This window comes from Pongo abelii, chromosome 3, assembly GCF_028885655.2.
Source record: "Pongo abelii isolate AG06213 chromosome 3, NHGRI_mPonAbe1-v2.0_pri, whole genome shotgun sequence".
Classification (NCBI taxonomy): domain Eukaryota; kingdom Metazoa; phylum Chordata; class Mammalia; order Primates; family Hominidae; genus Pongo; species Pongo abelii.
Genome location: NC_071988.2, coordinates 6,259,487 through 6,271,656, shown reverse-complemented (window position 1 = coordinate 6,271,656; position 12,170 = coordinate 6,259,487). Strand labels below are relative to the sequence as shown.

The window sequence follows — 12,170 nt, the reverse complement described above, 5'->3', positions numbered from 1 at the left end:
GGTCTGCATGGTGACCAGTGGGGCTGCATAGTCCCTGGCCCCTGCTGTTGACACCACGTTGGAGGCAGGTGGGGCTACACACACGGGTTGGGGGATGTCCATGGATGTGGGTGTGGTTGTAGTCAAGGCAGGAGGAGATATGTTAATGTGGGCATGGCTAATGGTGAGGTGGGTGGGGTAGTGACTGTGGGTGTGGCTACATCTAGCGGGTAGGGATACACCCGAGTCAAGTTGGGTGTGGCTCTGTCCAGGTGGGTGTGGTATCCAGGTGGGCGTGGTGTCCAGGCGGGTGTGGTATCCGGGTGGGCGTGGTGTCCGGGTGGGCGTGGTATCCGGGTGGGCGTGGTATCCAGGCGGGCATGGTGTCCAGGCGGGCGTGGTATCCGGGTGGGCGTGGTATCCGGGTGGGCGTGGTGTCCGGATGGGCGTGGTATCCGGGTGGGCGTGGTATCCAGGCAGGCATGGTATCGTGATGACCGCTGAGGCTGTGGAGCCCCTGCCAGACTGAATGGAATCGGGCCTCACCACCCACTCTCAACATGGCTGCAAAGCTGTGGAGGACCCCATCTGACCCACAGGCTGTGGCCTGTCCCCTGGGCCATGTGACCACCCCTCCCAGTCACTGTGGAGGACCAGTGGGGGAAGAACAGGGAATCAAGGCAAATCTGGGCACATCCCAAACGCCAAGAAGCAGGAAAGCAGAAGCAATAGGAAGCTCCCTTCTGAGACAGACAGCCACTCCCTGGGAGGGTTCAGCCTTCCTGCCTCCTGCATGGGCCCTGGGCATCCTCATCCTCTCTGCCTTGCATCAGGACAGTGGCTCCCTGGGGTCTCTGAGCCCTTGCTGCCCCCTACCATCCATCCTCCCTGGACGCCCAGAGAATCCCTGCTGAAACGCATGCCTGTCCTGGCCTCCCCATGCCCATGTCACACATGAAGGCCTCTGTGCAGTCTAGGCCCTTCTCAATGGGGTCCTGCCCAGCTGGCTCCTCCTCTTCCCCCCGGGTCTCCCAGGCCCCTTGCTCACACAGCTGTTCTGTGTTTCCTAGGCCCCCTGGGCTTGCCTCCGATCACGATCCTTCAGCACCCCACCCCACCTGCCCCAGTGCAGCCCGTCTCCCCCACGCTGCCCAAGGCCCGTCCAGGGTTTTCTGGGCAGTTCCTAGTCTGGCTATGGGAGGAGGCCTGAGTTGGGAGCCGTAAGCCCTGGGCTCACTGCCTGCCCGGCCTGCCTCCTTGGGTGACCCTGGCAGAGGCTGCCTCTGCAGCCCCAGCTTCTCAGCTCTTCCAGGGCTGGAGCTTAGCAGACTTCTGGGTCATGCCGTCTCAAGCTCACTGTCTTCCTTTGTCTCCCAGAACCATTCCAGGCCTGGACGGGCTTCTACACGTCCCGCAGCGCACTGAAGGGGCTGGCCCGGCGAGCCAGCGCCTTGTTGTATGCCGGGGAGTCCATGTTCACACACTACATGTGGCCAGCCCCCTGTGGGCATCTGGACCCCACCTGGGCCCTGCAGCAGCTCCAGCAGCTTCGCTGGGCCGTCTCCGAGGTAACACCACATTTAGCCCCAGTGGCAGGATTGGAACCTCCCATGCTGCGTACCTCCCCTCCCTTGTCCTAGCCAATCCTTCCAGTCCTGGGGCACTAGAGGCCCCACTTTACAGAGGTGAAACTGAGGTTCCCTTTGGTTACAAGGCCGGTGCATGGTGAACCCAGACCAAGGCTGAAACCACAGCCTGATCCATCCAGCTGGTGGCCTCGTTAAGCTTTGTAGCAGTTTAGCAAGAGGGATAAAGGACAGGGTGGAGTGGCATTTGTGTCGGACAGCCCTGCCTGCATCCAAATCTCGGCTTAGCTGTGTGACGTCAGGCACATGATTCCCACGCCCACCCGAGACCTAATTCCCTCCTGTACAATGAGAACAACGAGCTTGCCCAGGAGGACGGTGGGGCAATTGAATGTGCTGGTGTGCATAGCCTGCTTGGTGCAGTGGCTGCTGAAGAGCCAGTTCATGAGTTTCTGTCTCCACCCATTCCCTACTGTACTGATGGGAAAACAGACCCAAGACAGCCTGTAACTTGTCCTCAGTCACCTATCCAAAAAAGGGTCACACCAGCCATGACACTGTAACAGTTCCCCAAAAGGAACTGCTGGCAGAACATGTCATTGTGTTGTGGGAGAAATGAGGTGACTTTAGGGTCCATCAGAGTAGGGGGTCCAGAGATGGGGGACAATGAGTTCCCACAAGGGCAGGAAAAGTTGGGCGAGCTCCTCAGCTTCTCTTGGCCTCAGTTCCCCCTTCTGTAAAATGGCAAGGACTGCCCCCTTCTCCACTGGCACGTGGCAAGCCAGAATGAGAGCCAGCGCCTAGTAGGTGCCTCGCAGAGTCAGGTCCTGATAGTGTTCTTCCTCCCCTCTGGGGGTTGCTGCAGGTCCAGCACCATGATGCCATCACTGGGACTGAGTCCCCCAAGGTGAGAGATATGTACGTGACGCACCTGGCCTCGGGGATGCTAGGCGTGCGCAAGCTGATGGCCTCCATCATCCTAGACAAGCTCCAGCCCCAGGCACCCATGGCGGCCAGCTCCGGTGAGCCGGGCCCTGCAGGGAGGCTGTGGCCCCTTTATGAAGGGAGAGCCTGAGGGGGTCAAGGGAGGGGCTCAACGACCCCAGCTTCAGACTCTGAGTCCACATCACCCATGTCGCCCTTCCCCATGGTGAGAGCTCGGACAGGTGGCTTCAGTCCTCCCAGCCTCTGCTTGCTCAGCCGTGCAATGAGGAAGGGTTGGTGATGTTACAAGAAGAGCCAGAAATAGCAGCTAACATGTTTTGAGCATTTACTAAGCTCAAAATACCCTTCATGCAGTATTGAATTTAATGCCTCACAAAATCTGTACAAAATAGGAATGGTTACTGTCCTCATTTTATAGCCGAGGAAACGGACTCAAGTTATATGCTAGCCCAGGGCAAGTCGGGTAGGAAGGAGCAGAGCAGGGATTGAACCTGAACTCGGTGCTGCCCAGCCTTGCAGAGAGTACGCCGGTGTCCTCAGGGACCCCGTCCCTTCCTGGCTCCCGGCACTCCCTCCCGAACTCCACTTGGCTGAGATCACAGCAGGGCAGCCGTGGGACCAGCCTCTTTGACTGTGAGTTTTCCCATGTGTAGAGTGACTGATCACATGCCAGTGTGCCTGGGACTGAGGGGTTTCCAAACTGGGAAGATCCTGGACAAATGAAGACACGTTGACGGCCCTCCACCCGCATGAGACTTTTCTATGCATAGGCCCCCAGGTCCCACCCACAGCCTGCACCTGGTCATCTTGCACTTCCTTCTTGTTTTTTGTTTTTTGAGACAGGGTCTCGCTCTGTCACCTAGGCTTATTTTTTTTGGAGAGACAGGGTCTCGCCATGTTGCCAGGATGGTCTCTAACTCCTGGGTTCAAGTAGTCCTCTCACCTTGGTCTGTCAAAATGCTGGGATCTGGCCGGGCGCGGTGGCTCACACCTGTAATCCCAGCACTTTGGGAGGCCGAGGCGGGTGGATTTCGAGGTCAGGAGATCGAGGCCATCCTGGCTAACACGGTGAAACCCTGTCTCTACTAAAAATACAAAAAATGAGTCGGGTGTGGTGGCGGGCACCTGTAGTCCCAGCTACTCGGGAGGCTGAGGCAGGAGAATGGCGTGAACTCGGGAGGCAGAGCTTGCAGTGAGCCGAGATCGCGCCACTGCACTCTAGCGTGGGCGACAGAGCGAGACTCCGTCTCAAAAAAAAAAAAAAAAGTGCTGGGATCACAGGCAAGAGCCACCACACCTGGCTGCCTTGTACTTCTTGGTGTCCCAGCTCTGGCCTGCCCACTGCCCTAGCATCTAACATGCCCTTCCCCTCCCATCTCTGTCTGTGCGTAATCCCATCCAACCTGCAGGCTCTGGAAGGCCCCCTGGCCTCAGGAACACCAGCCAGGTGGAAGAGACAGTGGCAGATCTGGAGCTCTCAGCTGGGGTCTGGCTTCACTGCCATGTGGGGCCTTTTGAGGAGCTGTCATTCCAATGAACACACAGGAGAGGCTTCCCCAAGCTGTGAATAGGTAGAGAAGACCAGGAAAGGTGTCCCTGGCAGAGGGAACAGCCCAGGCAGAGGCAGGGAGGCTGGAAGTGTGTGCTGGGTTCAGGGATCCAGGAGTTCTTAGGTGTGGCCAGAGCTCACACACATGGGCTGGTAGGATGCAACAGAAAGAGAGGCCAGGTCCTCATCACAGGGACCTAAAATGCCAGGCTAGGCAATGGACTTGACCCTCTGGGCTCCAGAGAATTCCCTGGTGGCTCACAGTGCCCAGCACTCAAAGCTTTGGAGCCAGGCCTTAGAAGCTGGGTCACCTTGAGCGGGTGGCTGTACTTCTCTGGACCTGTTTCCTCATCAGCAAAATGGGCTGACAGAGATGTGTGAGGAACGAATAGAACCTCAGTTCTCCAGGGCGACACGGACACCTTATGTTCCGAGCCCCTCCGCCTGCCCTGCCCTGGAAGCCAGACTGCAGAACGTAGCCCACGCTGTGTCTGTGGGAAACACCTGTTGGCCTGCCCCCTTCTCGGCTCCCCTGGGAGTTCTGGAGGGCTGCATCTCACCTGCCTCAGTTTCCCTCGTACTGAGGGGCACCCAGTAAGCACCCCATTCCAGAAGGTGAGTCACATGGCACAAGCAAAGCCTCTTCTCTGTGTGCAGGTGCAGGGCCTGCAGGACATTTTGCCTCCGTCTACAACCCACTGGCCTGGACGGTCACCACCATCGTCACCCTGACTGTTGGTTTCCCTGGAGTCCACGTCACAGATGAGGCGGGCCACCCAGTGCCCTCGCAGGTATAGACACCAAATCCTGCTGGAGGGGCCTTGGCTGCTTGCTGAACCTGCTCCGGGCCGGGCACATTGTCTCTTCTGACCCTGCAAGGGAGGCCTTATCGCCTTTGTTTTACAGAAGAGGAAACTGAGGCTCAGAGAAGCAAAGTGGTTTTTTTTTCCCAACACCACCCAATTCTCCACTTTTCTGACACCAACTGAGTGTCCTAAAATCAATTCATTCCTGAACTAAGTACCTGGAGTGAGCACAGACCCCACGAGTTAGGGGCCCAAAATCTCCCAAGACCCCTAATTTCAGATGCCAGCCACAAATGGGGTTCCTGGGCTACCACACTTGTGTCCTGCTGACTGAATTCTGGGGTTCCCATGATACACACACACAAGTTTGATAATTCATTAGAACAGCTCACAGAACTCAGGCAAGTGCCATACTTACCATGACAGTTTTGTTAGAAAGGGTACAACTGGCTGGGTGCGGTGGCTCACACCTGTAATCCCATCACTTTGGGAGGCCGAAGCGGGTGGATCACCCAAGGTCAGGAGTTTGAGACCATCCTGGCCAACATGGTGAAACCCCGTCTCTAACTAAAAGTACAAAAATTAGCCAGGCGTGGTGGCGCACACTGGTATAATAATTGGGAGGCTGAGGCGGGAGAATCGCTTTAACCTGGAAGGCGGAGGTTGCAGTGAGCTGAGATCGCGCCACTGCACTCTAGCCTGGGCAACAAGAGTGAGACTCCATCTCAAAAAAAAAAAAAAGAAAGAAAGGGTACAACTCAGGGACAGCTGCAGGGAGCACTGGCGAGGTGGAAGCAGGGAGGGCCTAGCATCCCAGCCCTCTAACCCGGGCTCGCTTCCTTGGGAGCAGCCCCATCCTGAAGCCACCTATGGGCCTTGCCAGAAGGCACCTCAACAGCATAAGCTCAGATAAGGTTGGAAGGGGCTTGTTATGAACTTTAGAAAACACTCCTATCACTCAGGAAGTTCCAATGGTGTTAGGAGCTCTGTGGCAAGAGCTGCAGACAAAGACCAAATCTTTCTATGTTTACTGTACCACATAGAGTCCCTGAGGTCACACAGCTGGGAGGTGGCAAACTCCCAACCTCCAAACCTTTCTTGGTCAATCAAAGCCGTGGTTCGAGTGAAAGTGTGACAGCCTGCCCTTGTAGGAAGACATCACCCAGGGACACACAGCCATTGAGGGCAGTTGGATCTACCCAGCGGACTGATACTGGGCTTAGGGCATTCAACGTGGCCAGAAGCCGAGGGCCATCTGTGTCATTATCGCTGTCATCCCCTCGTGTACTCGGAGGCCTGCTGAGACTAAGGGACTGGTCAAAGTCCCCCAGCGAGGGACAGGTGGAGCAGGCTCCACATTCAAGCCCCACCAGCTGTGAACTGAGCCTTTCTCTGCACCCAGGCCTGGCACTGTGCCCGGCACTAATGGGGTCACGCTATGGGAGATAAGGGCCTCATCTGTCGCAGCCTGCTTGGGCTGCCATGACAAAGTCTCATAGACTACATGGCTTAAATGACATACATTTATTTCTCACAGTTCTGGAGGCAGGAAGTCCAAGATCAAGGTGCCAGCCAGCATGGCCGGGTTCTGGTGAGGGCCTCTTCCTGGTTGCCATCTTCCTGTGTGTCCTCACATGGCACAAGAGGCTGAGGGAACTCTCTGAGGTCTTTTTTACGAGGGCACTAATCCCATTCTTGAGGGCCGCACCCTCCTGACCTAATCACCTCCCCAAGGCCCCACTCCTAAGTGATGACTTGGAATCCGGACGTCAGCCATTTGAGGGGACACAGACATTCAGTCCGGGGCATCACTCATGCCGAGTGGGAGTTAGGAGGTGGCATTAGCCTTTCAACTGTTGTGCCCTGCTTACACTTTTCAAAACAATTTTTAGTGTCAGTTTTCCTTTTTTATTTTTTTGAGACAAAGTCTCACCCTGTTATGCAGGCTGGAGTGCAGTGGCGCAATCACAGCTAACTGCAGCCTCGACCTCCCAGGCTCAAGTGATTCTCCCACCTCAGCCTCCCGCATAGCTGGGACCACAGGTGCACACCACCACACATGGCTAATTCTTTTGTTTTTTGGTAGAGGCAGGGTCTATGTTGCCCAGGCTGGTCTCAAACTCCTGGCCTCAAGCAATCCTCCCACTTTGGCCTCCCAAAGAGCTGGAATAACAGGCCTGAGCCACCATACCAGGCCTGTTCACATTCCTGTTCGCTGGGCCCCCTTGTATGGGCTGATCCCTAGAAGGGCCTCACGTGTGGGAAGCTTTCCCTCACTCCCCTGACTTTGGGAATATTTGTGATCTAATATGAATTTCCACCCTGGCATGTGAGAAAGCCTTCAGGAATCTTAAAGGGGTGCTTTAATGGAGGTGCCGATGTTAAGGATGGGGCCGGACTGCCTCTCTCCACACCACCCAGACACCCCACGTGGGTCAGGCCAACTCCGGTTCCAGAGGGCGCCAGACACGCCACCCAGCTGACCCTTCTTGGGGAGGTGGAGGAGGGGCTGACATCACTCATTCACTCAGCAAAGCTCCCGAATGCCCATCCTGGGCCCAGCCCTGGGCTGGGTGCTGTGCCCCTGGACCTGATGAGGCCAGGCCCCATCCCAGGACACAGACGTGGATGGTGACGGTGTGGAGTAGTGACTCAGGAGCCAGGGGAGGGGCCCTCAGCTAGAACTGAGACCGAGGAAGAGTTTGTACAGCACAGGGAGAGGCGAGGGGAGGGTATAGGTCTGAGCAGACCCCCACACACACCCCTTCCCCACTCAGATGCAGCATCTATTAAGAGTAGATTCCCTCAACATACATTTCTGGAGCTCCTACTGTCTGTCAGCCCCTGTTCTAGGGTCTGGGCATGGTGTACTAACCAAACAGACACAAATCCCACTGCCTGGGGCATCTATTCCAGTAGGGGAGACAGGTGATAAGTAAAATAAGAAAGATATGGAATATGATAGGCGATGACCACCGTGAGGGGGACAGTCACTACAGCAAGTTGCAGGGGCTGGGGACACATTTTAAATAGGTGGGCCAGGCCGCATCAGTGCAGGATCAGGCAGACAGGGAACAGGTGTCTGCTGTACTTGGGATAAAGGCTGGGTTGGGAGGCATGTACACCATTACTGGGCTTGCTAATAGGGCCCCCCAAAAGGCCTCCCCACCGGGGTACAGGAACTGAGGGGGCACAGTGCCCCCCTCCAGCCTCCCTCCCCAAATCAGACACCTCGGAGGTGAGCAGAGGCGAGGAGGGTTAACCTGGAAAAGTCCCTCCACATGGGGATGAGAAGATCGGGGGATGGCCCCGCCCAGGAGAAGGTAGTCCAGGTGGAGGGTACAGCGTGGCACAGGCTCAGAGGCAGGAAAGGGCAGGAGTGTCAGGAAGGAAGGGTTGGTGATGCTGGAGCCCCAAGGGCCAGAGGACAGAGGAAGGTCACTGCAGGGAGGAGGCTGGGTCCCAGAGGAGGCTTCCTTCCCCGATTGCAGCAGACAAGAGTCTCGAAAAGCTCGCTCTGGTTGCTGCAGTGGATGGGTTTGTAGGCACAGGAGTGGATGTGGGGACAGCAGTGCAGATGCTGGGCAGTTACCTAGGGAGGGGCCACAGTAGCTGTGACCAGGCAGAGGCTACAGGGAAGGGAGATGAGAGGCCTCAAGAAGGCGGTGGGGGGCCGTGGTGGTGTGTGGGAGTGGCTGGAGGGTGAGGGATGGGGATGCCTGGGGGATGGGGAAGGGGAGTGACTGAGGGATGGGATGACTAGGGGGTAGGGGTGGAGAAAGCTGGACAGCAGGGAGCAGAAGGTGCAGGGTAGGTGCTGGAAGGGCCATCGTTGGATGGGGATGCTGGGGGGAGCAGGTGTGGGTGGGATGGGGTAGCTGGTGAGGTCAGCTGTGGACATCCAGGTGCAGGCATCAAGCAAGAAGCTGTATTTGTGCGTCTCAGGTTCCGGAAGAGGTCAGTGGATTTGGGTTTGCTTTTGGGAGTCATCACTTTGGTTGATGAAGGATGATTAAAGGAGCTGGGGGTGTTCAGGAGCTCCCAGTTCAGGAGCTGGGAGTAAGAGAAGCTTTGGGGACCCCAAGAACCAGCTATCTTCAGGTCGCTGAAGGGTTCTCCCAGGACTGATGTGGTTTGTGGGGGTCCAAGAGGAGAAAGCCAGAACTGGGGGCAGGGAGGAGAACTCGCCAGGGTCCGAGTGACGGAAAGACACTGCTGCCTCAGCAGGTAGTGAGCACCCCATTCCAGAAGATGTGTGAGCTGACAGTTAACAAGTCTCATCCTGCTGGCCTTGCAGATCCAGAACTCAACAGAGACCCCATCTGTGTATGACCTGCTTATTCTGACCACAATCCCAGGCCTCAGTTACCGACACTACAGCATCAGACCCACTGCAGGGGCCCAAGAGGGCACCCAGGAGCCAGCTGCCACTGTGGCCACCACCCTTCAATTTGGCCGCAGGCTGAGGAGACGCACCAGCCATGTGGGCAGGCACTTGGTGCCTGTGGCAAACGACTGCTACACTGTGCTGCTCGACCAGGATACCAACCTGATGCACAGCATCTGGGAGAGGTAAGGTGCAGCCATTGCTGTCTCTGAGGCACAGGCATGCCTGGAGCCTGGGCATGTCAGGCCCCTACCTGGATTCTCCATTTGCTCACTTGGAGAATGAGCAAATGGTGGTGAAACCCCTTCCTGCTATTGTGATCTTTAATTTTAGAAGTGTGAGCCTGGGCCAGTGCAGGAAAGGCTTTCTTATACTTTTTCATTCCAGGGCTGTTGATCCATAGAAAAAAATGAGCATTGAGGGACTCACTCTGGGAAAAAATAATTATTGTTATCCACTTTTTTTTTTAATTTAGAGAAACATAAAATCTCTATTCAGCAGTGTTACTGTCTTTAAAGCAGGACGGGACTTTCAAAATCATCTAGTCCCACCCACCCACCTGTCTACTTACCCATCTATTCACCCACCCAGTTATCTACCCACCCAGTTATCCATCCATCCATCCATCCATCCATCCATCCATCCATCCACCCAATTATCCACCCACTCATCCATCCACCTACCCACTTACCCATCCATCCATACATCTACCTACCCACTCATTCATCATCCATCCATCTACCCACCCACCTACGTACCTACCCATTCATCCATCCATCCACTCACCCAACCACCCATTGATTCATTCATTCATTCATGTATTCATTCAGCAGCTATTTGTGGACATCAGAGTGGGCAGCTGACCTCCCAAGAAAGACCTCGTGGCTGGTTTGTCCTTCCTAGGCCACGTCTGGTGCAGTCTTCATCAGGCCCAGCTGCCTCTGCCAGAACACCCACCTTGTCTCCCGACGTGACCTCCTAACCGAGAGGAGTACATGGCAGAAAGTGAGGGGACAGGAAAGGGGAGAGGGGGGACAGAAGAAGAGGAGGGAGAGAAGAAGGGAGAGGGGCGTTTGTACTGAAGTGTGTATCAGGGGAGCTCAGCTCGAGGTCACTGTCAGCAGCTCCCTGCCCACAGAGCTCCATGACTTCTCTGGGAATGGGGCCCCAGTCAGGTCTGTACTCCTCTTCCCCCAGTGGCTCCTGAGGGAGAGCGGGGCAGGTGCAGGGGTGACAGCAGCCAGCATGGGTGGCTGGCAAGGGGGGAGTTGGGCAGAGGAGCTGTAGAAATGGGGGAAGCCCCAGCATGGTCCGAGCCTGCCAGGTTAGGCCAGGAAAGGCAGAATGTGCCCTGCCCCTTCCTCACTCAGGCCCCACACCCCTTCTGTACATGCCCCTTAAGGCAGCCCACGGACCCCACATGCCTAAGCCAGGGTCCCACCAGGCATTTCCAGCACTGGAGCTCAGGCCGTCCTGTCCCGTTCGTGGCCCTGTCTGTCTCTCTTGCTTTTAAACTCCAGTGAGGACAAAGGAGTTCTTATTAGGCTCCCAAAACCCCACCAGGGGTAAGCCTTGCAAAACCAGTGCCTGTCACCTGAGCAGAAAGGAGGAGCTGTTGGTATTCAGAGTAGGGGCCATCTGGAGATGACACCTGGGGCCAGGCCTCAGGCCTCGAAGGGCATAGGGGAGGTTGTTCCATAGGAAGGAGACTGCCTGTGCAGAGGCCTGGGGTGGGAAGCCAAGGGTGTAGACATCAACCCCAGGGCAGTGTGGGTTGAAGGGAGCGCTTTTGTTCCTTATGTAACAGCTTGACTGAGATGCACTTCACATACCACACAATTCACCCATTTAAAGTGGGCAATTCAGTGGTTTCTGGTACATTCACAGAGTTGTGCAGCCATCACCACAATCAATTTTAGAACATTTTCATTACTCCAGAAAGAAACTTCATGCTGTTGAGCAATCACTCCCCATCTTCCCCTCCACCACGGGCCCTGGCAATCCTAGTCTATTTCTGTCTATATGGATTTACCTGTTCATACAATATGTGGACTTTTTGCAGCTCACTTCTTTCACTTCACATATTTTCTTTTTTCCCCTTTTTTATTGATTGATTGATTGATTGATTGAGACAGAATCTCACTCTGTAATCTAGGCTGGAGTGCAGTGGCTCAATCATGGCTCACTGCAGCCTCAACCTCCTCTGGGGCTCAAGTGATCCTCCCACCTCAGCCTCCTGAGTAGCTGGGATTACATGTGCATACCACCACACCCAGCTAATTTTTGTGTTTTTTGTAGAGATGGGGTTTCACCATGTTGCTCAGGCTGGTCTCAAACTCCTGAGCTCAAGTGATCCGCCTGCCTCAGCTTCCCGAAGTGCTAGGATTACAGGCGTGAGCCACCATGCCCAGCCCACTTAGCATGTTTTCAAGGTTCATCAGTATCGTAGCACGTATCAGTACTTCGTTCCTCTTCATGGCTGAATACTGTTCCATCGCATGTATGTACCACATTTTGTTTATCCATTCTTTAGTTGATGGACATTTGGGTTGTTTCCATGTTTTAGCTACTATCAATAATGCTGCTCTGAACAGTCATGTACAAGTTTTTGTGTGGACATACATTTTCGTTTCTCCTGGGTACATAGCTAGGAGTAGAATTACTCAGTCATAAGCTAACTCTATGTTTAACTCTTTGAGGAACTGCCAGACCATTTTCCAAAGCAGCTGCACCATTTTCTGTTCCTCCCAGCAGCGGATGAGGGTTCCGATTTCTTCACATCCTCGCCCACACTTGTTATTTTCTGTCTTTTCAATTATAGCCATTCTCGTGGGCGAGAAGTGGCATCTCCTGATGGTTTTGATTTGCATTTCCCTGCTAGCTAATGGTGTTGAGCATCTCTTCATGTACTTACTGGT

At 55.2% G+C, this 12,170-nt stretch overlaps 1 protein-coding gene across 6 annotated transcripts in view; it reads left to right on the top strand.

Moving 5' to 3' along the window:
* MAN2B2 (mannosidase alpha class 2B member 2) overlaps positions 1-12,170 on the top strand; it is a 53,277-nt gene that overhangs the window by 26,367 nt on the left and 14,740 nt on the right. For 4 of the 6 annotated variants that reach the window (XM_063722579.1, XM_063722573.1, XM_063722584.1 and 1 more), the window contains 4 exon segments: positions 1,357-1,547; positions 2,431-2,587; positions 4,717-4,850; positions 9,163-9,437. In XM_063722579.1, the coding sequence (XP_063578649.1) occupies positions 1,357-1,547; positions 2,431-2,587; positions 4,717-4,850; positions 9,163-9,437 (757 nt within the window). 6 annotated transcript variants of the gene reach the window in all.